Source organism: Dendrobates tinctorius, unplaced genomic scaffold (assembly GCF_039654945.1).
Source record: "Dendrobates tinctorius isolate UK_male_01 unplaced genomic scaffold, ASM3965494v1 ptg000034l, whole genome shotgun sequence".
Taxonomy (NCBI): Eukaryota; Metazoa; Chordata; class Amphibia; order Anura; family Dendrobatidae; genus Dendrobates; species Dendrobates tinctorius.
In genome coordinates, this window is record NW_027361702.1 from 18,010,133 (window position 1) to 18,035,901 (window position 25,769).

Genomic DNA, 25,769 nt, shown 5'->3' on the forward strand with positions numbered 1-25,769 from the left:
ATGCTGCCCAACTTTTTTCATGGACCAATAGACACGTCTCTGTGATTTTTTACAGGCCACTTGGTCCGGAAAACTAATCTGATGTGTTACAGACAGTCATAGGTACAAGTGCTATCCGTGAAAAACACGGAAAAAAGTTGCACATGAAGAATGGATGTCTAATTGAGGGTCAATGCAAAGTTCAGAAAATCTAGAAAGTGTTAATGAAGGATTTGTTCCAAAAATCAAATAACACTAACATACAACCAGCCATAAGATACAGGATTAGACACACTTGTGGGTTTTCAACATTTCTGCACATAAAATTTTTCTTAATTACTATGTTCCAAATTCTAATCAAACAAGTGCGCTTCTAGAAAGAAAAAATAGAATATAACTAGACTTATGTACTACTGCAGCATAGAACATTATAGCCCACTGTCCTCCACAGGCAGGATTCTCCACTAACCTGTATCCGCCATCAAGCTAAACTAACCTCGTACATAGCTATGAGTCAAGTCACAAACTTGCTTTTTGCAGTTGTATTAAAATGTGTAGTTGGGAGAATTACTTGGTTTACTTGAAGAAGGAGACAACTGTTTGTGCAATAGTAAGAAAATGGAAGAAATACAAAATGACTGTCAATCAACATCAACCTGAGGCACCATGCAAAATCTCACCTTGTGAGGTATCCTTGATCATGAGGAAGGTGAGCGATCACCCAAAAACTACACTTGTTAGTGATCTCAAAGCAGCTGGGACCACAGTCACCAAGAAAATAATTGGTAACACATTACACCGTAAAGGTTTAAAATCCTACAGTGCCCGCAAGGTCCCCCCGCTCAAGAAGGCACATATGCAGACCCGTCTGAAGTTTGCCAAAGAATACCTGGATGATTCTCTGAGTGATTGGGAGAAGATGCTGTGGTTAGATGAGACAAAATTTGAGCTCTTTGGCATTAACTCAACTCGCCATGTTTGGAGGAAGAGAAATGCTGCCTATGATCCAAAGAACACCATCCACACTGTCAAGCATGGAGGTGGAAACATTATGTTTTGGGGGTCTTACTCTGCTAAGGGCACATAACTACTTCACCACATCAATGGGAGAATGGATGGAGCCATGTACCCTAAAATCCTGAGTGACAACCTACTTCCCTCCGCCAGAACATTAAAAATGGGCCATGGCTGGGTCTTCCAGCAGGACAATGATCCAAAATATACAGCCAAGGCCAACAAAGAAGTGTCTCAAAAAGAAGCACATTAAGGTCATGGAGTGGCCCAGCCAGTCTCCAGACCTTAATCCCATAGAAAATTTATGGAGGGAGTTGAAGTTCCAAGTTACCAAGTGACAGAGTAGACCAAAATTCCTCCTGACGTGCGCAAACCTCATCATCAACTACAAAAAAGTCTGACTGCTGCGCTTGATACGCTTGATATCAAGGGATTTGCCACCAAGTATTAAGTTTTGCTTGCCAGAGGAATCAAATACTTATTTCTCACTGCAAAATGCAAATAAATGTACATAATTTATACAATGTGATTTCCTGGATTTTATTTTTGATATTCTATCTCTCAAAGTTAAAATTAACCTGCTCTTTAAATTATAGACTGTTCATGTCTCTGTCAGTGGGCAAACTTACAAAATCAGCAAGGGATCAAATATTTATTTACCTCACTGTATATTTTAGTGGGTATTTTTGTGATTTCCCAGATGAATATGTAAGCAGAGCACCACATAAAGCCCCACCTACAGTCACACACAGCCGCGCCCACATGCCCGTTCCGGAGGACAAGAATATCAATTACAAAAAATTGAAAATAAAGATTAAAGAACAACCACAAGACAGATTTCATCACCCAAAGTATCATTTTAATCAGTATAATGGCACCAACCTCACACTATCTGTAGTTTACTGATTCCCTTCAATGCTTTCTGAACCCACACTCAGAAGGTGATACTATAGCACAAGCAACAGCAACAGCTAGAGTCAGGACATTAGATAGCTCCAGCAACCAAATAATAACCACACATTCCCAGATGTGGTCTACATATCTCAGATCCCTGATAACTACATTGGATGAAAAGTGAAAACTGGTACTAGTAAGGATGTACACATTTCAAATTCTAAAAGTATCTATTTATTAAAATCATACTTGTCAATTTAACAAACTGTCCTCTGGGGAATGTAGTGCACAAAGTGTTTTGCCAAAGTTTTTAAGGGAAAAAGAACCCTTTTTGTAGACCACATCATGTTCCCAACTGATAAATTTGCACATGCAGGCTATGCTTTTTGTCACACCTCGTCCTCATCCCCTAAATAGACACCTGAATGCCAAAATTGAGTCTCATAATGGACAATCCTGGCAACTTTCACAGAAAACTTCCAGTGAGCTCTGCCTTGCATAGGGTTTCTGAGGTGCCTGGGAGATAAGGCAACTTTTCCAAAAAATCATGTGGTCCTCCTTTTTCCATGAGGGTCCTAGTTGGAGACTTGGCACATGTATGAAACACTACCTGGACAACCCCTTTTTAAATTAAGCAGTCCCCTTTGTAAAACAAAAATTAACAGATACCTTCAGCGCCACCACGGTTCCTGAAATGTACGTGGCTGGTCTTTCAAAGCTCTTGTGGCCTTGTTATACGATGTGAGCTCTGCGGCCAATCAACAGCCACTATTGAGCTGCTGCGCTCTTACATCCCTTGGACAAATTTTGGTCAAGCGGAAGTCAAAACAATGCAACGCAAACCCGCGAAGACCCGGTAATGTAATGATGCCAGTTCAGGAGGTGATTTATTTTATTTTGCAGGGGGGGACTACTTCATTTAAAAAAGGGGTTGTTCAGATAGGGAAATCCCCTTTAATATAGTATTTGTAAAATCAGCATGACTTTCCTTGTCTGGTGTCCTGGCTGCACATTCTGGATTTACATGAAAACTGCCGAGATTTTTCAGTGTAAACTGTTTGGGTTTTATGACCAGTGTGTTTCATCACACAGATCACTACTCCATCATTGAAGTACATTATTTTCCATAAGCAGTACATTTTCTGCCTGTTCAGCAAGCGAGCGCATAAGTCAGACTCATGAACATGTCTATACTTGTTCCAGGCTTCCCACCGATTATCATATTCAGCCATGTAGGAAGAATTTGTTTTACCTTTGGTACCATATAAATGTTATTTTACCTTTCCTTCTATGGAAATGATGAACTCTACGCTGTCTAGTTCTCAAATATTGCAATCATAAAATAAATAAGGCAATACAAAAATACAAATACATTTTTCATTAAAATAAAATATTATGGCCGATTTCTTTTATTTTTAAAGCTTAACTAAAATTCCTAGTCATGTTGCAAAATTCATTAACGTTCACCTCTCACAGGTTTGAGCATGTTAAACTGGACACATCATGGAGGTATGTTTGCACATCATGGAGCTATGTTTGTAGTTTTCATATTTTTACTTTCTCCTCTCTGATGCAGATACTAACTTGTAAAGGATAGAATCTAGGTTAAGTCCAAAGATGCATTACTAAAGAATTTTCACTGGGGGCGTGTACTTTTACCCTTGTATGACACTGACCAATCATAAGTAGGTAGCATGGTAAAATGGTAAAAAGAACATGCCCCACAACAGCTTAGAACTTGCTTTCTCCTGGATGAGACACTCAATAACAGACAATTTAGTCTTCTCACTGGTCTTGCCTTAGAGTGATTAGAAGTGACGGGAATGAAGCAGAGATTATGATCACCTTACAGCTTTCATCCCACAGCAATCAGTGGGGGACTACAAATAAGCTGACAGGACTGTGAGAGGAGAGCTGCAGTATTTACATTGTGACATTTCTTAGATCTGCTGTACCTCTCCTCTTCCCACACTGACTTCCAGGAGTTGAATGCTGAAAAGTGTTTATCACACTCATCTCTGCTTAGTCTGGGAACTTCTAATCATGCATGGCTTTGCAGTGAGAATAGGGAGTATCTCACACAGGAGAAAGCCTGGTCAAAGCTATTTTGAGGGTTTGTTGTTTTCTCCTGTGTATTGTTGCCTGCTTAGGAATAGAGAATGTCATACAGAGGAAGAAGTACACACCTCTAGTGAAATGTCTCTGGTAATGCCCCTAACACTTAACATAAATTATAACTTAAAGTTTACTCTATCCAAAGGAAACAAGATATTAAAAAATAAAAAGTACATTTTACTCGGCTCCACAGTCACTATTCCATGATATGACTAGTTTATCATGCTCAGAAGACTGGTGAAAGGTCCTTTTCAAAGAGTAAGATATTGACTTGTAGGGAGTTTCCTTGTGAGATTTCTTTACTCTAGAGAGCTCATTTGCATTATTTTTTTTCCATGGGGAAATGCCAATAGGACTCATAACATATTCTAAAATAAACTGCATGTAAGATTTCCTGTGTCAGCTGAATATTTGAGAATTAAGTGAAAGGCAACTCCCTACTGATGAGGGTCAAGAACCCTTAAACTAGTGTCTACAGATAGGATTCTGGTCTGGCTAAAATCCTTAGCCACGTTTCGAAGCTCTTTTATGGGTCGGACATAAACTCGTAATTGAGGTACCTACAGGTTTTCTTCTTTATAGAGGAGAACTTGTTCGTACGCAAACTTCCTATGTCAGCTGAATGTCAAGGAGACACAGTGCCATTCAGTAGATAAAAAAACATAATTCTGAAATCCCCAAAAAAATGTTCCACCTGTAATGGTGAAAAAATAAAAAGGAATTTTTAAATAAAATTGTTTGCTTTTAGAAAATCAATGAACATGATCAATTTTTTTCATTCTATTCATGCTCAGATTAAATTATAGCCATGTTAATGACAAACGTAGACAAGACAGCTGCAAAACAAGCACATTTAGACTAGTTATATTGACTTTGATTAATAACCCTTAGTAAATCCTGGACAAATAAAATGTCTCCTTTTGGTACAATTGCGGATAACCCTCAGCTGCAGCTTAATTGCCCTGCACATCTTGCTCATAGTTTATACCCAGGAGGCTCCATGTCCATTTATTAAGCACAGAAATAGGTTAAATCATAGAAAACCGAGGCCAATAACATACTTTCTAGATTAATATATGTTTTGTTAGGAAATTCCTGATTTTACTATGAGAAAATACATGCCTGTATTTCTATCCAGCGAAAATGTACAATGGGCAATAGTCCTAGGTTATTGTCTTTCATCCAAAAATATCCATTTCGGTGTTTAAACAGCACTTCCGATTATAATATTTATACAAGGTTCTATACTAGGATTCAAGAAGATCCAAATACCCTGTCATGTTTTTTTATTTCCTGTTATGGTTTCTTATTAAAAAAATTTGGATATATATATATATATATATTTATATATATACACTGCTCAAAAAAATAAATGGAACACTTAAACAACAGAATATAACTCCAAGTACATCAAACTTCTGCGAAATCAAACTGTCCACTTAGGAAGCAACACTGATTGACAATCAATTTCACATGCTGTTGTGCAAATGGAATAGACAAAATATGGAAATTATTGGCAATTATCAAGACACCCTCAATAAGGGAGTGGCTATGCAGATGGGGACCACAGACCACATCTCAGTACCAATGCTTTCTGGCTGACGTTTTGGTCACTTTTGAATGTTAGTTGTGCTTTCACACTCGCGGTAGCATAAAACGGACTCTACAACCCACACAAGTGGCTCATCTAGTGCAGCTCATCCAGGATGACACATCAATGTGAACAGTGGCAAGAAGGTTAGCTGTGTATCTCAGCGTAGTGTCCAGAGGCTGGAGGCGCTACCAGAAGACAGGCCAGTACACCAGGAGACGTGGAGGGGGCCGTAGGAGAGCAACAACCCAGCAGCAGGACCACTACCTCAGTCTTTGTGCAAGGAGGAACAAGAGGAGCACTGCCAGAGCCCTGCAAAATGACCTCCAGCAGGCCACAAATGTGCATGTGTCTGCACAAACGGTTAGAAACCGACTCCATGAGGTTGGTCTGAGAACCCGACATCCACAGATGGGGGTTGTGCTCACAGTCCATGGCCAATCCCTGGGCAGACATGATATAGCCCAGGAAAGGCAAGGACTCCTGCTCAAACACATACTTCTTCAACTTGGCGTAGAGGGAGTTTGCCTGTAGGAGGTCGAAGACTTTGCAAACATCTCTCCCATGGGAGTCTATATCTGGAAAGTAGATGAGAATATCATCCAGGTAGACTATAACCATGAGCATATCCCAGAAGATGTCGTTCACAAAGTCTTGGGAGACAGCAGGAGCATTACAGAGCCTGAAGGGCATCACCAGGTATTGATAGTGCCCATCCCAGGTGTTAAATGCCATGTTCCATTCGTCCCCCTCACGGACGCAAATCAGGTTGCAGGCCCCCAGCAGATCAAACTTAGTAAATACCCTTGCTCCCCGCAATTTATCGAAAAGCTCCGATATCAGGGGCAGAGGGTACTTGTTCTTAACGGTAATAGCGCTAAGACCCCTGTAGTCTATGCATGGACGAAGCTCTCTGTTTTTCTTCTGTACGAAGAAGAACCCCGCCCCTGCAGGTGACACCGACTTCCTAATGAATCCTCTTGCCAGATTCTCCTGGATGTATTGAGACATTGCGTCCATCTCTGGGAGAGAGAGAGGATAAACTCGAACCCCGGGGAGGCTCAGCACCAGGCAAGAGGTCAATAGGGCAATCATAGGGGCGGTGAGGCAGAAGGGTCTCTGCAGCCTTCTTCTAGAACATGTCCGCATAAGGCCAATAGTGTTTGGGGAGAGAGGAAAGATCTGCGGGTACCTCTGTAGTAGCAACCTGAATGTACTCCCGGTGACATCTACCCTCACAGGACTTACTCCATCCCAGAATTCTCCCTGAGGACCACTCTATATGAGGGGAGTGATAGCGTAGCCACGGCATCCCTAAGAGAACCTCATCAATTCCCTCAGGAATGACTAGGAGGGAGATGATCTCCTGATGGGATGGAGTAAATAGGATGGCCCCGGAATCCATGCAAAGCTCTACCACATGAGTGGATGGACCAATACTGATTGTCCCCTTAAAGGTAAGCTTAGAGAACGGCGTCGCTGCGTCTAGTGAACCCGCTCCTAAGGTCACTAAGCGCAGATGTTCTCTTGCTCGCTGAGGACATCTAGAGGCAAGATGTCCTGACTGCCGGCAGACATGACAGACCAGGCGTGCACGAGCGGTCTGGGAGTTAGATCCCGCTTGAGACACCTCCATGGCCTCATGTGGCTCGGACGTCTGGACCGGAGATTCCAGAGGTGTGGCGAAGGTGGGAGCCAGCCGAAACCTCTGCCTACACTGGACTCGCTCCAACCTTCGCTTGTTAAAATGAAGGTCGATGCGAGTAGACACCGCTATTAGCTCCTCCAGTGTGGCGGGAATCTCCCTAGTGGCCAGGGCGTCCTTCACATGGTCAGCCAGCCCCCTCCAAAACACGGGAATGAGGACTTTATCCGGCCACTCCAGCTCGGAAGCTAGAGTTCGGAAGTGGCTGACCATGGATGAACCCTGTGTCAATGCCAGCAGTTGGAGCGCCGTATCATGGGTGACACGAGGCCCCAAGAGGACCTGTTTCAGAGTGCTCAGGAACCACGGGGCACTCTGCACCACATGATCGTCGCGCTCCCACAGGAGCATGGTCCACTCCAATACCCTGTCCGAGAGGAGGGATATTATAAATCCCACCTTGGCCTGCTCTGAGGGGAAACATGCAGCCAGGAGCTCAAGGTGTATAGTACACTGGCTCACAAATCCCCTACAAGACTTGCTATCAAAAGAAAATTTATCTGGCAGCGGGAACAGGGATGGCAGTGGACAAAGTAGCTGCAGCTATGCTAGCAGCCTGAACAGCTACTGCGGTAACATCCACATCTGAGGTTGTGCGCTCAAGAGCCGCCAACCTGCCCTCCAGCTGCTGGATGTACCGCTGCAACAACTTTTTGTCCGCCATTACTAGCCAGACCCTGGGCTGGCGGAACGCACCAAATAATAAAAAGATGGTAATAAGGTGGGTTCACAGCTCGGGGTCCACTGTGCAGAGATGGTAAACTGCTGCCCGGTAATGGCGGACACTATATGGCGGTATAAAGGAAGAACAAACGCGGGTTAACGTCACCCGGTGTGTACAGGGTGAACTCTGTTACCTCACAGAGCCGCACTGCCGCAGAACATAAATGCCGGAGCCTGTTTAAGCTCACAGAGCGCAGCAAAGGGAGTGCTCAGTAAGTGGTCACAGAATTCAGCCCAAAGGACACGGGGTCAGAGTCCCTCTAGACCTACTAAGCTTGCGGCGTCGCACCTGCGGACGCCTCTAATAGACGCTAGCTACTATGGAGTGCCGAGCACGAGCACCGTGGCGTACAGACAAAGCCACCAGTGGGGGCTGATGCCAGTCTCCGACTCTGCCTCCTACCTGCACCTCAGTCTGGGCGCTTAACAGGCTAGGCTACACAACACATGCACCCCAAGGGTAGGGGTTTAATAATGAGTCATTCACCTGAGACTTACATACAGTTAGGTCCATTTATATTTGGTCAGAGACAACATTTTTCTAATTTTGGTTCAAGACATTACCACAATGAATTTTTAACAAAATATAATACCAATGGTAAGTAGCATTCATTATATGTGCAAACAAATATGCAGGGGTTTGTTAGGCATCGAGGTCCTGCCACTGCACAGGGGGAGTCTCAAGCCATGTTTTAAGCGGTCTCTCATTCTTCTTCAGCCACAGAGGTTCCTGCTCAGCAGAGACATCAGGCCCAGCATCTTGCTCAGGCTAATGCTATGTGTTTGCCATTGCTGCCCCAGGTTCAGCTATAGCATTCACCATTAGTCAGTGGCGAGCAGATGCCCCTGGGACTAAGTCCTGCTTTTCTCCATTTGAGCATGCCTATGAGACAACCGCTCATTGGTGGTCGGAGGTCACATGCTCAGGTCCTCAAGCTGCTCAGATTGGGCCATCAGCAAGGTCCTGGAAGGCTGCGGTTATAAAAGGATCGCATGGCCGCACAGCCGTGCACTAGTATAGACAATGTGAATTGAGTGTTGTATGCATATATAAATGTCTCTGGTGACTGACTCATTAAGAAACCCCTACCCTTGGTACGCATGTGTTGTTCAGCCTTGCCAGTTATTGCCTAGGCTGATAGTGCAGGTAGAAGGCAGAGTCAGGGACTAGCATCGGCGCCAAGTAGTGGCTTTGCCTGTACGCCATTGTGCACTTGGTCTGCACTCCACGGTAGCCAGCGTCTATTAGTGGTGTTCGCAGGTGCGACGCCATGTGCTTAGTGGGTCTAGATGGACTCTAACCCTGTGTCTTTGGGGCAGAGTTCTGTGACTGTACACTAGCACTCACTTTGCTGGGCTCTGTGAGCTTTAACAGGCTATGGCATTTATACTCTGCAGTAGTGTGGTTCTGTGAAGCAACAGAGTCTGCCTCTGTACACCGGGTGACGTTAACCTGCGTGTGTTCTTCTATTATACCACCATATAGAGTCCGCCATTACCAGGCAGCAGGTAACATCTCTGCACGGTTGATCCCGTGCTGCGAACGCACCTTATTACTACCTTCCTATTATTTGGTGCGTTCCGCCAGCCCTAGCAGGGTTCTACTTGATGGAGGACATGTCTGTTAAGTAAATAATTGCATTCCTTATAATATAACAATTAAAGAGCATTTCTTTTTAGAACTCTGATTTGTGTCACTACACTTTTATCCCCATTAGAAATGTATGAATAAATTGACAACTGGGTGTTTCCTATTGGGTGGGAGGTGTCTCTATTTACACAATCTGTCATTCTCCAAGGATTATGGCAACACCCAATTATCAACTTGTTCAAAATTTGTAACGAAAGGATGACACAGTCCAGAGTTATATGAAAATATAGTTCAAGATTGTGTTGAGGAATTTAACTGTTTCCTTCAACAGACATGTCAGGAGAGGTGATAGGTCCTCCTTAAAGGTGTTTTCCAGGTATAGAAAAAAATGGTACATAAAAGAAAGTTGTAACAAATTAATTAAACATTATCTTTAGTTGGCAAATCATGCATGTTTTATATAAGGAGCTAATCACTCTAATTCATTAAAATAGTCACTATCTCGTTACACTGAACACAATCTATTCTGGGGTGATAATAGAACAGTTGCCGGTGAATACATAGCAATAATCCAGGATTACAGCTGTAACCAAGAAAAGATTATCAATATCCATTCCCTTTCATTTCTATAGAATCTGAGCTGCAGAACGGCCAAGAATGGCCATTGCACGATGTACAGAGCTGTGGTCTTCTGCGGTGGAATCTGCTAACAGCTGATTCCAGGTGTTGGACCAACACCGATTCGATAAGGATGGACCATCAATACCAAAATCCTGGATAACCTCATTTAGTGCTTATATAGAGAAAAAAAATGCCATGGCTCATTTGCTTTTGTTTTGAAATCCTCCATGATTCAAGAGGACAAGAAATTCAAATGTGGCCATTTGCAAATTCTAGGGTATATTGCTAAACATGTTGGCCACCATTTGGCACATAGGTCTCTGCGTTAACCTAACCATACACATTAAATAGCTATTGGTCAAACTATAGTTCATCAGACAGCGATCTCTCCCAACTCCTCCATAAACCGAGGATCCCTGTGCTCTCAATGAGGGATTCGCTGCCAGAATAATCTGGTACCAGCTTATCTCCTTGCCGAACAGCAGGTTGAGCGATTGAATTCCAGATGCCCAATCCTTATGACTATGGCAATAATTTGCCAGGGGACAGTTGTTAGGCTCCCACACATGGTCGGTTGGTTGATCCTGATAAAATCAGCAGGTTTGTCCCATTTATTCTAATATGTATTTTGGCTTTTAGAATTCAGTCAAGGGGAAATCAATGAGACAATTGTACTTTACTGTATTTGTTTATGGGTAGGTTTTCTCTGGCTTTTTCCCCTACATTAAAAAAATTTAGTTTGGTTCATTGCCATTCACTTTCCATCTAAAATTGGGGGCAATAGAGCAGGAGAAGGACTTGGGTAGTTTGGTTACTAGTAAACTAATCAGCATCACTCAATGTCAGGGAGAAGCAACAAAAGCAAACAAGACTTTATAGTGTAAAAGAGATAAATAAGAACCTCTGATCGTAATGTATTATATTTATTACTAATCCTTTATAAATCACTTGTATGAGCACATATTGGACATGGGATTCAGTTTTGTGTTCTACATTTGAGAAAGTATATGGGAAACAAAAAGTCGATTCAAGGGCGGCAACATGGTTATTAAGAGAGATAGAAAGGTCTAAAAAAATTCTGGTGCAAGCAATTACCTTCATAAGTCCCATGCTTAGTAAAAGGGTGTCCCACTATGTGCAATCTAAGTGTCAGTCAGTATGTACACTTTACCTTCTCTGAAAAGCCACAGAGGCTGAAACACCATTAACAAGAGGCTCCACTAACCAAACAACACCATGAAGGCCAAGGAGATCTCCAAACAAGTCAAAGACAAAGTTGTTGAGAAGTACAAGTATAAGTCAAGGTTGGGTTATGAAAAAACTATCCCAATCTCTGATGATTCTCTGGAGCACCATCAAATACATTCTCATCAAATGGAAAAAGCATGGTACCATAAAAAACCTGTCAAGAGTTCTCAGCCTGGATAAGGAGGGCATTAATCAGAGAGGCAGCACAGAGACCAAAGGTAACCATAAAGAAGCTGCAGAGTTCCCAAGCAGGGACTGGATTATCTGTTCATACAACCACAATAAGCTGTACACTCCATAGAGGTGGCCTTTATGGAAGAGTGGGCAGAAAAAAGCCTTTACTTACACACAAAAATTGTAAGGCTTGTTTTGAGTTTGCCAAAAGACGTGGCAGACTCCCCAAATGAAAGGTGCTGTGGTCAGATGAGACCAAAATGTAACTTTTTGGCTGCCAAGCTAAACGCTGTATCTGGTGCTAAACTAACACAGGTCATTATTACCACAAAAAACACAATCCCAACAGTGAAACATGGCGGTGATAGCATCATACTTTGAGGATGTTTTTCAGCCGCACGGACAAGAAAAATGGTCCGAGTCAAGGGAAAGATGGATGGTGCGAAATACAGGGATATTCTTGAGCAAAACCTGTTTCAGTCTGTCAGAGATTTGAGACTTGCTTCACAATAAAAAGAAAGCAAATGTTCACATTTGTAGGCATGTTCTTTACATGAACTGATGCAAACCCTCAAAAAAAAGAACAGGGAAATTCCAGGTTGTAAGATAGCAAAACACAAAAAATGCCAAGAGGGGCGAATACTTTCACAAGCCACTGTAAAAAACCACTCCAGTGTTTTGTTATATTTCAGCATTGGAGTAGTGCTTCTATTGTAAGGTCCCTGCACTAAATCTTACACTTGACCTTTTTCTGGAACCACACCGGTCCCATGATGACGTCTTTTGACCACAATGTCTGACTGTCGAGAAGTCATAATTTGCATCACAAGTTCTCATTGCAAGTCTATGAGAGCCAGAAAAAGGCCCTCATAGACTTAAGCATCAGACTAGGAGAAGAGACCTTAGATTACAAGTGTAAGGAATAAAAAAATCCCGCTGGAGTGGTGCTTTAAAAAAAGGGTTGATCCCAATCAAGTAGTTTTGAGAGTTATAATAAATCTGGCAATATATAATGAATAACTGATCTAGAAATGTTAAACTTGATTGACTTGTGTCTTTTTATCCTACTGCAAGTATGTGAGGCAACATAAATAAGTGGTGGTTGAAACCTGAAAATATATGATACTGTAAACTGCCTCAGCCCTTCTCTTTTATTGGAGTAATAACCACCCATCAACATGCTCACACCGATACCAACAAAATTGAAGTCACTTGAGGGATATCCACTGACTAATCTGACCACTACAACTTTCACTCATGGCAGTGGTGATGTGTGCCGAAATGAAGCTTTGTACAGATGGGAAACCAAAATAATATTTGCTCTACTTCCACAGTCCTAATTTTATCCCAGATATCAACAATCCTTATCTTATTGGATGGCAAGGCTACACTCAGTATGTGGCTCAAAGGCAACATGTCAGGACCAGATTCCCTATGTAAGGGTACCGTTACACCTAGCGATGCACCAGCGATCCCGACTAGCGATATGACGCGGTCAGGATCGCTGGTGCATCGCTAGGTGGACGCTAGTGAGCTGCCACACAGGCAGATCTCACCAGCGACATAGCGGTGGTCGGGGATCGCTACTTAACTGTCAGACGCGGCGATCCTGCGTCCTCCCGCCTGTCCAGGAGCTTCTCGCGCGATCAGCGATAACCGGCGGGGGAGCCGGTCGGAGGTAAGTATCACATGCAGCGATATCGCTAGCAATCTCGCTGCAACGTCACAAAATCGGTGACTTTACAGCGATATTGCTAGCGATATCGCAGTGTGTAACGGGGGCTTAAGAAAAAGCAGTTTCTTAGACGTGATAATTAGCTTCCAGAACATGTCTGTGACAGGTAGAAAGGTGGAAGGAGAACACAAGGTTTTACTGTGCTAGGCCCAGCTCCGTCCCAGTCATTTGGTCAGTTGGGTCAGGGCACAGCATGGAGCAGTTACAGTTCTTCTCCAATCATGGCCGCTGTTCAGTTGATTGGCATCCTGCTCAGTGTATTCACAGGCTTAGTGGGACGTCAATCAACAGAACAGAGGGCATGACTGAAGAAAGAACAGCTGTGACTGCTCTGTGCTGCGCTATTCTTCTTGCCAGTCATCGGGGCATTGTGCAGCACAGAGCAGTCATGGCTGTTCTCCAATCATGCCCACTCATTCACTTTCTGATCAGCTTGTGAATAAGTTGAGCAGGAGGTCAATCAATTGAACAATGGGCATGATAGGAGAAGAGCTGTGACTACTCTGTGCTGTGCGCAGCTCCTTTTCAGTGCTCACGTCAGGGCACAGCACGGAGCAGTTACAGTTCATCTTCAACCATGAACCACTGTTCAACTGATTGACATCCCGCTCAGTGTATTCACAGATTGAGCGGGACATCAATCAACAGAACAGTGGGCTTGACTGGAGAAAGAAGAACTCTGACTGGTCTGTGCTGCGCCCTACTCCATTCCAGTCTTCTTGGGCAGGGTTCAGCACAGAACAGTCATGGCTGTTCTCCAATCATGCCTACTCATTAACGTCCTGCTCAGGCTGTGAATAAACTAAGCGGGATGTCAATCAATTGAACAATGGGCATGATTGGAGAAGACCCATGACACTCCATACTGTGCCCAGCTCCTTTCCAGTCATCAGGTCAGGGCACAGCACGGAAAAGTTACAGTTCTTTTCCAATCAGGACCACTGTTCAACTGACTGGCATCCCGCTCAGCACATTCTCAGGCTGAGTAGGACATCAATCAACAGAACAGAGGGCATGACTGAAGAAAGAACAGCCGTGACTGGTCTGTGCTTCGTGCCAGTCATCATTGCAGTCTGTGTCTTCTTCTGTCTGTGTCCGCTCCTGTACAGCATAAGTAATCATGGCTACTCTCTAATCATGCCCATTTATCAGCATCCTGCCCATATTATCCACATGCAGTCGGATTCAACAGTCTGCATAATTGGAGAACAGCCGTGATTATTCTGTGATGCGCAGGAGCGGACAAAGACAAAACAGGCAAGAACAATATATGGGCCCTTTGCAACCCAAAAGCTCATAATTTGGAGGTGAAAGTGGACTCGCTTACCTCTTGAGGTCCTGTGCGGTTGCATAGGTTGCACTATTGGTATGTCCGCCTCAGGTGCTGCGCTCTTCTCCTTTCCAGTCTTTGGGGCAGGGTGTAGCACAGCGCTCTTCTCCAATCGTGCTGCGCTCTGCCCCAATGACTGTAAAGTAGAAGGATGCTGGGCGATTACAACGCTGTTTTCTCCAATCACTGATGACGATTACCTGCGACAGGAACATAATCTAGAGGCTAATTATCACCTTTAGTATGCTCTGATTTTTCTACATAGGAAATGAGGACCTGACATGTTCCCTTTAAGGAACCAAGTCCCACAGGCACTGACAGTGTTCCATGACGCGGTGTCAGCTCCACGCGCTTCGTGTATACTGTCAGCGGTACAAAATTAGCACATTACCCATAGACTAATCACTTTTTCACCCAAGGCACGCTCGCATTATGAATCTTTCTCAGATAATACATAGCAGACACTTGAGATCATTCGAGTTCAACTTGTACACTCCGATCAAATCCGTGCCAAAGTACAGCTGACAACAATTATGATTATCGCAACTACCGAATTCAGCTTCACCAAACAAAACCCATGCTCGACACAGTAACTTAGTCGTTGTTAAGTATGGTCCAAATTATCCGAAAATAATAATAATAATGGTCAGAAGCAAAGAATCAACATATTTATTGTGGTGCCCCAAAGCAAGATGCATGGCCCTATTTACACTGGTATGGCAAATCGTCAGTGCTGAAAAGTGAGACTAGGAAGAAAACCATGTGTTTATTCATGCTCCTAAACCTGGCTATGATTACACTCGTGGGTCATCATACCCTCATGAGGTAAGACGTCCCCCACCCCTACATTATAACTTTCCCACCCACACAGGGGCACCACCCATAGCTGCCACCCAACTGTAATAATATTCATCTACGTCTTACTATAAAGTCTCCTTACACATCTAGGATATTTTGTAAAAATGTAACTTTGGTGTTTTAAGAATGAAACTTTATTTCTCATAGTAAAATAGCAGAAATGTAATAATGGCTTTGGTGGAACGGTTGGCATCATTCATGGTCATTAGTACTCTTGTTATTATTCGTGATGGTAGTCGTAGTAGAAATCAGATCTAATGTTCTACGTAGTATGTAGTACTATGGTACAACTGATGTTTAACTCTTGACTCAGCCAGATGGGAGGAATAATATCTAAATGACATCCATGTCTTCTAGCCCTGCAGATAACATTCACTTTCACTCGTCTGTCACAGTCCGGCAAGGACTAAAAACAATCATATTGTTTATGTCTGCCTGACTTAGTGGCAAACACTTCAACGCAATGGAAACGCCGAGAGAGTACGAATTGGAAACTCCATCCTCATCAAAGGAAGCTATATGTTGGCTGATTTTTTTTTTTTTTGCGTAAAGTCCAGGATTTCCCTCCTCTTACCTCCTACTAAGCAAGAACCCGCTCCGAGGTGTGTGTTTGCTAGTGTACACATGACGCCTGTATGTTTATACTGTAAATAGAATAACAGCCCCATCGCTATCATCTGCGCACATTCTTTGACGGTCACATGAAACGCCGAGAACATCAAAGATGAAGTAATCGTGTTTTGGTTTGACTAATCAACGACATAACCGGTTGTCTTCCGTTGGGTCTCGTATGGAGGTCGAGCGCGTTTGGCTTAAAGTTCACTGCAGCTTCTTCACTCGTGCCGATCGTGATCAATATCAATTAGAAGGATACATCCATGGCACCAATATTCCAGATTCTATAGAATCGTAATGATAGATTGTGATCCGTAATGATAACTTGTACTTGGCAGCGCGTCGCAAGGCTCGCTGAACATACTTGGCTGCGTGCATCATTTGGAATATTTCACATTTACGAGACACTTAGTTAATTTTGTGCGCCAATCAAAAATTAGAGGGTTATCGCGGCCAAGTTTTGGAGTCCCCACAGGCTCACGGCATGGGTGTTTTTACGCTTTATCCACCTGCGTTTGTTAAGAGCGCTGTAGTTATTTCGGAACTACAAACTACATTACCACACAGGCTGGGGAGACAGCAACAAAACAGACCCTCTGCAAAAGTTCAGCATTCCAGACATTCCCCCAAATTACAGCAAAGGTAGTCTTATCAAGTTTCCAAGTTAGAAAGTTGCCCGTCTGTGATGCTTTGTCCTGCATCCCTAATGTGAACCCTACTAATGTCTTTGAGAACGTTACTTTCTCCGGCTTTGACACGAAGCGTCCTACACCTGCCTTGCGGTTTGGATGAAACTTTTTTCACAATACATCATTCTCTCGCCCTTGTAAACTAAAGATGGTCGCACGTGCAACGAGATGGACGGACATTGGCAACTGACTTAACGTATCGCTCGAATCCCGATGTGTACGGATGACGTCAGCCTGTCATTCTCACAAACATTAGGATGCAGCAGCTCTCTGCAGGGGCTAAGATAGAGGCAAACATCGGATAAACTGCAGGATTGCTACGTCTACTATACTTTTGGGGGCATTTTTGGCGAGTTTCTGAGAGCTGCGTATTCCTATTTGCCAATCTTACTCAATGAGTGCAGAAAATGTACAACATCAAAAGCCTCACCATTAGCCTAAATTGAAATGAACTGGAGAACATTTTTTTTTATTTTTATCGTTTTTACCTAGCACATGCGGATAAATGTTAGTTTTTGAGGTCACGGTTGAAGGTGATTGTTCCATCAATGACATCATCTCCTGCTGATTGTAAATGTTATAAACAATCCGGTTGGGGTGCCCGAAACTGAGCGCACGGTCGCAATTAGATTTTGCTATCTGATTATTAATAAGGGGGACTTGTTGTGAGATGTTTGGCTGTGGGACAGTTCTTAGTCCCAGATAACAATAATATTTACGTTAGGAGTCACAATATTTGTAAATAACAGTAAGCTTCACCCTCTGGCACTCACAGACATGATTTAGTAGTACTGGGCACTTACCTGCGATAATTGCTGGGGACCTCTGCCCTCCCTCGGCTTTCAGCCAAACTTGTAGGGTGAAGGAGTCCCCCGGCAGCTCATTACCCGCCTTCAGGCGCAGCTGGTCCCCATGCCCGGTGAAATACAGAGCTCTCCCGGGGGGCATGGGCTCAGCAGCACCTTGGTGCCCCTCTGGCTGCTGCTGCTGATGATGAGGGCGATGGTGATGTAGTCTCAGGTGTTCTAGGCTAGTGAGGGACCGGCGGCCCCGGGCCAGGCTGGTAGCGCAGGAACCCTCCTGAGCGCTGCGCAGGCTGCGGCTCTTCCGCACTGTCCTCCGTGCCCGCTGCGCCCGCTCCTCCATCCCACAGTGTGAGCCACTTGCCAAGGCGGCATAGAGGAGCCCGAGAGGCAACAGGAAAGTCCCGAGCAGCATCTCCAACTGTTCCCCCCCCTGCACCCCACTCCTCTCTCCCGATCTGCCAGCTTTGGGTGCCTTGGCCACTTGTCCTGGTTTGCACAGGGACTCACCAAACAAGGTGTCCTGATCTCCTCCTCATCCAGTAGATTCCACTATTTTTCCCCCCACCCCAGTTTATTATCTTTAGACATAGAATTAAAGAGCAACCCCCCCTCCCAATATCCCACAATGAGATGCTGAGTCCTTCCCCCCCCACCTTGAAAAGGATGCTTCAGCTGAACATTTTTTATAAGCTTTAAGCCCACACTGTCCCCTTAGCCCCCTCCTCTCTCCTTCCTAACAAAATGAAAGAGAAGCCCCCTCCTAGGATGAGTAAACAAGAATATGCTAATCTACCCAAGGGTGCTCCACCTTCCCATTCCCCACTGAATGATTCCTCTTAAACTGCAGGGATCATGTGTGATCAATGAGGATCCAGTGCCAGGCTGATGAGGAGGAGGAGGAGGACTTCTCTTGCTCTCTTCCTCTTCTCCTGCTTCTCACACATCACATCCCTTCAGGTAGCAGAGATGAGAGCAGGCAGTGTCCCCTCTTTGGCTGCTGCCTCCCCACTTTCCATGCTCATCCCTGTCCACAGCACACATTCCAGGTTCTTCTGCTTCCCCCCTCTTTCCTTCTCCTGGCAGGGAGGAAAAGCTACTACTACTGCTGGAGATGCGTGCACACTCCTCATGCCCTCTCCCAGAGTCCTGAAACTTGATTCTTTTCTGCAAATAACATCCTTTATCCTTCCTTCCCCCCCTTTACTTTTTTTTTAGGTTCTTTAAACTTCCATGAACCCCCCCACCACCACCACCACCACTGCCACCACCACCACCTCTCACTGACTTTACCCCTCTTCTTCCAGTTGGCAGAGTTTGCACCAAAAAAAAAGGGGATGAAGAAAGTGATTACCTTTTTTCCAAAGAGCTGCTGGCTGGAGCAGATCAGGGCTCAGGGTGATTATATGTCAAATATTTTATTTCATGTTTTGGTAGAAAAAAAAAGTATATTAACCCCCCCCCACCCCCCCAAAAAAAAATAATGTTGAGTCTGTGTGAGACGTGTTCTCTCTGTGTCTCTCCAATGTTTGCAGCACAGGTAATAATCTCCCTCGCTTGCCATTTTGTAAATCTTTTTCTTCTTTTTTTTTTTTTTTTTTTAAGTAGAGTGGGACCTTTTTTTTTTTCTCCCTTTTTAAGTCATGGCTTGCATTCTGATTTCACTCCTAAAGTGATCTCCGCAGCTCCCCCTAATGGCCAAACGTGGAACTGACTGCCAGGATGCCTAGCCTTGTCGAATGCGATCAGTAAAACTTCACATGACTTCTTCGTAAAATGGAAGGACAAATTTACGTTCACATCGGGATTTGTTACATTGAACAAGATTAAAGTCCGGTTCATCTTTGAAAACTGTTTTGTAGAATTATGGCGCTGTTGGTTTAAAAGTCCGTTCACATTTTTGCCGGAGACTCCGCAGTCGGTCCCATCATCTTTCTTGATGTTCCGTGCGTTGCTATTTTTCCTAGTAAACCAGCGCAAACTTGGGCAACGTTTCATTAATTTCAATGGAGTCCACGTGATGACAGTGACGTCCAAATGACACTGGTCCCGCACAGAATAGAGCAGTGGTTCCCCAACTCCAGTCCTCGCGGACCCCAACAGGTCATGTTTTCAGGATTTCCATAGTGTTACACTTGTGAGAGAACTCCTGAAGCTTTGATGATACATCCATCACCTGTGAAATACTAAGGAAATCCTGAAAACATGACCTGTTGAGGTCCGCAAGGACTGGAGTTTGGGAACCACTGGAATAGAGTCACAACACAGATGTGAACAGAAGACCCCATTCACATTAGATTAAAGGGGTTGTCCAGTTCATACATTTTTATGAACTATCCAGAGTATATGTGATAACTTATTGTCCGTAGAGAATGAATGGAGTCACGGTGGGGTTTGTCCACTGATAAAAGTTCCTTATTTTGCATATCGTTGCAGGTCCTAGCGGTCAGACCCTCATCGGTTCATAAGATACCACCGATCCTCCAACGTGTTTTCGAAATGTTATGTGGAGCACTCGGCCTGAGGAAAGAAAACACACAGCCCCATAGAATGTCATAGGTACGAGTGAAAACCACGGGTAACACTAGTGCAAGAAAATCAGTGTAGTGCAGGAGCCCTAGGAGGAGATAACGATACACTGGGTACGGAAAGTATTCAGACCCCTTTAAATTTTTCACTGTTTCATTGCAGCCATTTGGTAAATTCAAAAAAGTTCCTTTTTTTCTCGTTAATGTACACTCTTCACCCCATCTTGACTGAAAAAAACAGAAATGTTGAAATTTTTGCAAATTATTAAAAATGAAAAACTGAAATATCACCTGGTCATAAATATTCAGACCCTTTGCTCAGTATTGAGGAGAAGCACCCCTTTTAGCAACAGGCAAAAATGAAGAAAACCAAATGTCAAATATAAAAAATAATATTTATTAAATAACGTATTAAAATTAAAGGACAGATCATTAGTACACAAAAGAACCCCTCTAGGGCATTCGTATCACCTCTGGTCACTCAATGCCTCCATATTCATTGCTGAACGACCTTGAAGAGGTATCAAGGTTGCGGGAAATATTTTTATATAATGCAATTCAGTAACGTACTGTCTGTGTCAATTTCTCAATGTTTTCAAGAACTATGCTTGCAGTCATTGAATGCGACAATGAACGCGCTTTTTATTATATTTATGGCTGGAACGTACGATACAGTCACGTTTTGCCACTCACCTTTTCTGTCTCCTTTATTTGACCACAGATTGTAGCTTGTGACATTGACGTATAAACCATACAGGGATGTTCCCATATGGGATATTGAGGGCATATTGATAGAATGGGCCATAAATGCTGGATAATTTTGGGTCACAACTTTGTGGCCCCAATTTTGCACTATTCTTAGAAATTTAGAGTGGCAACCAGGCATGAGCGGCCACATCTTTATTCCTGTAGTGTGTGACAGATCCAGTTTTCGAGACGTGACAAACCCTTATAAGATGGCCGCCGGACGGGTCCTTGAGGGGAGAAAAGTATCATCGAGGTTGGTAGCTTCGATGATGGGAGCTCGGAAGCATGCTCCAGCACATATAATGCTGAGAGAGTTAGGGTGTGTGCACATGCTGTGGATTCTGCCACGGATCCGCAGCGGATTTGGCCCTGCGGATCCGCAGCAGTTTTTGCTGCGGTGTACAGTACCATTATTCCCTATGGGAAATGGAAACCGCAGTGCAGATGCTGCGGAATTTTCTGCGCGGATTTTCTGCGGTTTCTAAACCGCAGAAAGAATTGACATGTCAATTCTTTCTGCGGATTCAGCAGCGGTTTCCTATCTCCTCCATTGTGGAGATGGTGAAACCGCAGGGCAAAACCGCAGGCTAATCCGCAGATAAACTGCAGGTCTTTTGACCTGCGGATTTATCTGCAGATTTTGAAAATCCGCGTGGATCAATCCGCAGCAGATTCCGCAGCGTGTGCACACAGCCTTATTAGGCCATTCCAGGACCGGGTTTTACGAGCAGTCATAAGTAGAGTTGAGCGAAACGGGTCGAACAATTTCAAAAGTCGCCGACTTTTGGCAAAGTCGGGTTTCATGAAACGAAACCCGACCCTAGGATGAGGTCGGCCACGAGGTCGGCGACTTACGCACCAAAGTCGCGTTTCAAAAGTTTGTTTAGCGCTCTTTTTCAGCCAATCAGGATACACGGACACTGTGGGCAACGTGATGACATAGGCAGGGGTCGCCACCATCTTTCAGAAGGGCATGCAAGTGATTGGCTTGCTTTGGTGGGCGTCACAGGGGTTATAAAAGGGCGTGCACGCCGACTGCCATCTTATTTCTGCCGATCTTAGCATAGGGAGAGGTTGCTGATTCTGTAGGGAGAGCGTTAGGCAGGGAAGAAGACAAAAAAACTGCTTCTGCTGCTAGCGATTTTGCCTGTGCAACACACCAGTCACTGTGTGTGCAGTGCAAGGGGAGGCTATATTGTGGTGGATCAGCGGTGTTGGTTGTTAGGCTGCCTTCTAAGGCTTCCTGACAGCTGCATTGCTGTTTCCCCACTGCTCTGCAAACTGCTTTTTTAAAAGCAATCCCAATTTTTTTTTTGTCCTGCTAAGGTACTGAGCGTGCATTTATTCACACCATACAGCGGTGTACGCTCCTCACACAGTACCGTGTAACGGCTGTTATCACAGCCACAGTGAAGCTATCTGTGTGTCACTGTGGAAGGATAAGTGGAGGACTTGTTCCGTTCTTACAGACCTACACTCTAGGGAGATTCCTATTCTGCCCAATTCTACAATTCACTTTTTTCACACCTGTGCCATCGAGCCTGTGACATAGCGCTCTGATATTCAGTGGGCCTCACACAATCCAAAAGTGTCCAGTGTCCACAAGTGTCTGCAGAAATTCAAAATCTCCCTTATCCTGTAGTCACTTTTTTCACACCTGCTGCATCGAGCCTGTGACATAGCGCTCTGATATTCATTGGGCCTCACACAATCCAAAAGTGTCCAGTGTCTGCAGAAATTCAAAATCTCCCTTATCCTGTAGTCACTTTTTTCACACCTGCTGCATCGAGCCTGTGACATAGCGCTATGATATTCATTGGGCCTCACACAATCCAAAAGTGTCCAGTGTCCACAAGTGTCTGCAGAAATTCAAAATCTCCCTTATCCTTTAGTCACTTTTTTCACACCTGTGCCATCGAGCCTGTGACATAGCGCTGTGATATTCAGTGGGCCTCACACAATCCAAGTGTCCAGTGTCCACAAGTGTCTGCAGAAATTTAAAATCTCCCTTATCCTGTAGTCACTTTTTTCACACCTGTGCCATCGAGCCTGTGACATAGCGCTGTGATATTCAGTGGGCCTCACACAATCCAAGTGTCCAGTGTCCACAAGTGTCTGCAGAAATTCAAAATCTCCCAGAAATTCAAAATCTCCCTTATCCTGTAGTCACTTTTTTCACACCTGTGCCATCGAGCCTGTGACATAGCACTGTGATATTCAGTGGGCCTCACACAATCCAAGTGTCCAGTGTCCACAAGTGTCTGCAGAAATTCAAAATCTTCCAGAAATTCAAAATCTCCCTTATCCTGTAGTCACTTTTTCCACACCTGTGCCATCGAGCCTGTGACATAGCGCTGTGATATTCAGTGGTCCTCACACAATCCAAGTGTCCAGTGTCCACAAGTGTCTGCAGAAATTCAAAATCTCCCAGAAATTCAAAATCTCCCTTATCCTGTAGTCACTTTTTTCACACCTGTGCCATCAAGCCTGTGACATAGCACTGTGATATTCAGTGGGCCTCACAAAATCCAAGTGTCCAGTGTCCACAAGTGTCTGCAGAAATTCAAAATCTACCTTATCCTGTAGTCACTTTTTTCACACCTGTGCCATCGAGCCTGTGACATAGCGCTGTGATATTCAGTGGGCCTCACACAATCCAAGTGTCCAGTGTCCACAAGTGTCTGCAGAAATTCAAAATCTCCCAGAAATTCAAAATCTCCCTTATCCTGTAGTCACTTTTTTCACACCTGTGCCATCGAGCCTGTGACATAGCACTGTGATATTCAGTGGGCCTCACACAATCCAAGTGTCCAGTGTCCACAAGTGTCTGCAGAAAATCTAAATCTCCCCTGTCCTATAGACACCTTGTACCTTGTTTTACATTACTATATAGTTTGTAGGATTTTGTCTACATTTCTACCAAAAATGAGGAATTCTGGTGGAAGAGGCCATGGAATTGGGCGGGGGTTGGCAGCTGGTAATGATGGTGTTGGTGGTGGATCTGATGGTAGTCGCAAAAGCAAAATAGGACCGAATGCAGGAGGTGTTGAGCCTGCGTCATCGTCTGGCTCCATAAGGCTTCGAAGGCTTAGTTTTCTAGGAGTTGGCAAACCGCTTTTAACGCCAGAGCATCAGGAAAAAGTTTTGTCTTACATTGCTGACTCAGCCTCCAGCTCTATCGCCTCCTCTTCTGAAGTTGTAAAAAGTAAAAGCACTGAGTCGTCATTGGAGGCTCATGTTCATGAACCACACCTTTCCTTGTGTCCTTCACCACAACCAAGATTGAAGGATGACGCAGGCCATACTACTGATTACTCCATAGAGCTGTTTTCACATACCATGCCTGGATTATCAAGTGAAATGGTGAATTACCCAGGCCAAGATGAATCTGATATGGAGTGCACTGATGCACAGCCGCTGATAGATGATTCTGCTGCTACATTCACTCAGAGCACTACATTGTCCTCGCAGTGTACAGAGCCAGATTCTGACCCTGATGAGACTCAGGTGCCCCTTCCCGCACACTATACCACCATACACGGTGACACAGAGGAAGGTGCACATGACATTGAAGAGGAGGTGATGGATGACCCAGTTGTTGACCCAGATTGGCATCCATTGGGGGAAGAGGGTGCTGCTTCCAATAGCTCAAATGAGGAGCATCCACAGCAGACATCAACATCGCAACAGCTGTTATCTGGCAGGCCCGGAGCACTCCAAAGACAGGTTCCAAAAATCAAAAGAGTTGCTGGACAGCTTGTCCAGAGGGTCAAAACATCACAGCGTGCTAGGCCGCAAAATGTCTGCCAAAGTAGGAAGAGTGCAGTGTGGCACTTTTTTGAACAAAATCCTCATGATCAGGCCAAGGTTATCTGTAAGAAGTGCGCAAAGACCTTTAGCTGAGGGAAAAATCTGAAAAATTTGAATACCAGTTGCATGCTTAGACATTCAACCAGCATGCACTTGCAAGTGTGGACACAGCACCAAACCTCAAGTGCCACATGTGCAACTGATCACAAAGAAGGTAGTCAGCAACGCTACATTGTTTCCCCCACTGTAAGCCCACCGGTTAGCACAGCAGCAAATGTTGAGGTGTCGTTGCAAGGCCACAGCAGTCAGGGAATCCCACTGTTATATCAACGAAATACTGAATCTAGGCCATCACAAAGAACACCAACTCCATCACCATCATCAACCCTCTCTCAGTCCGCCCTGTCCACCGCTACTTCCACCATATGCAGCTCTCAAGTCCAGCTCACCCTCCCAGACACTATGAGTAGGTCAAGAAAGTACTCAGTCTCTCATCCGCGTACACTGGGTTTGAACGCCCACATTGCCAAACTAATCTCGTTTGAGATGATGCCCTATCGGTTGGTGGAAAGCGCAGCTTTCCGCGAACTCATGGCCTATGCAGTACCACGCTATGACCTACCCAGTCGCCACTTCTTCTCTCGCAAAGCCATCCCAGCCCTCCACCATCATGTGAAAGACTGCATTGTCCATGCACTCAAGCAGTCAGTGAGTGTAAAGGTGCACCTCACAACTGATGCATGGTCCAGTCGGCATGGCCAGGGCCGTTACGTGTCCATCACTGCGCACTGGATTAATATGGTGGATGCAGGGTCCACAGGGGACAGCGGTGGTGGGACAGTGCTGCCTAGCCCACGGTATGGGAAACAGTTGGCTGCAGGCGTTCCACCCTCCTCCTCCTCCAGAAGCGAAAGCTCGTCCACAGAGCGCAGTCGTACGAGCACTCCATCTGCAGCTGCCACTGTTGCACACGAGGTGTCCCCCTATCGAGCAGCTAGT

The 25,769-nt window shown here is 44.6% G+C and overlaps 1 protein-coding gene across 1 annotated transcript in view; it reads right to left on the bottom strand.

The window, feature by feature from the left end:
• Positions 1-18,228, bottom strand: part of PAPPA (pappalysin 1) — a 482,150-nt gene extending 463,922 nt beyond the window's left edge. Inside the window, exon 1 of the mRNA XM_073573135.1 lies at positions 17,686-18,228. Within this exon, the coding sequence (XP_073429236.1) occupies positions 17,686-18,100 (415 nt within the window). The 5' untranslated portion in view covers positions 18,101-18,228. The remainder of the gene's footprint in view (positions 1-17,685) is intronic.
• Positions 18,229-25,769: the final 7,541 nt, after the last annotated feature.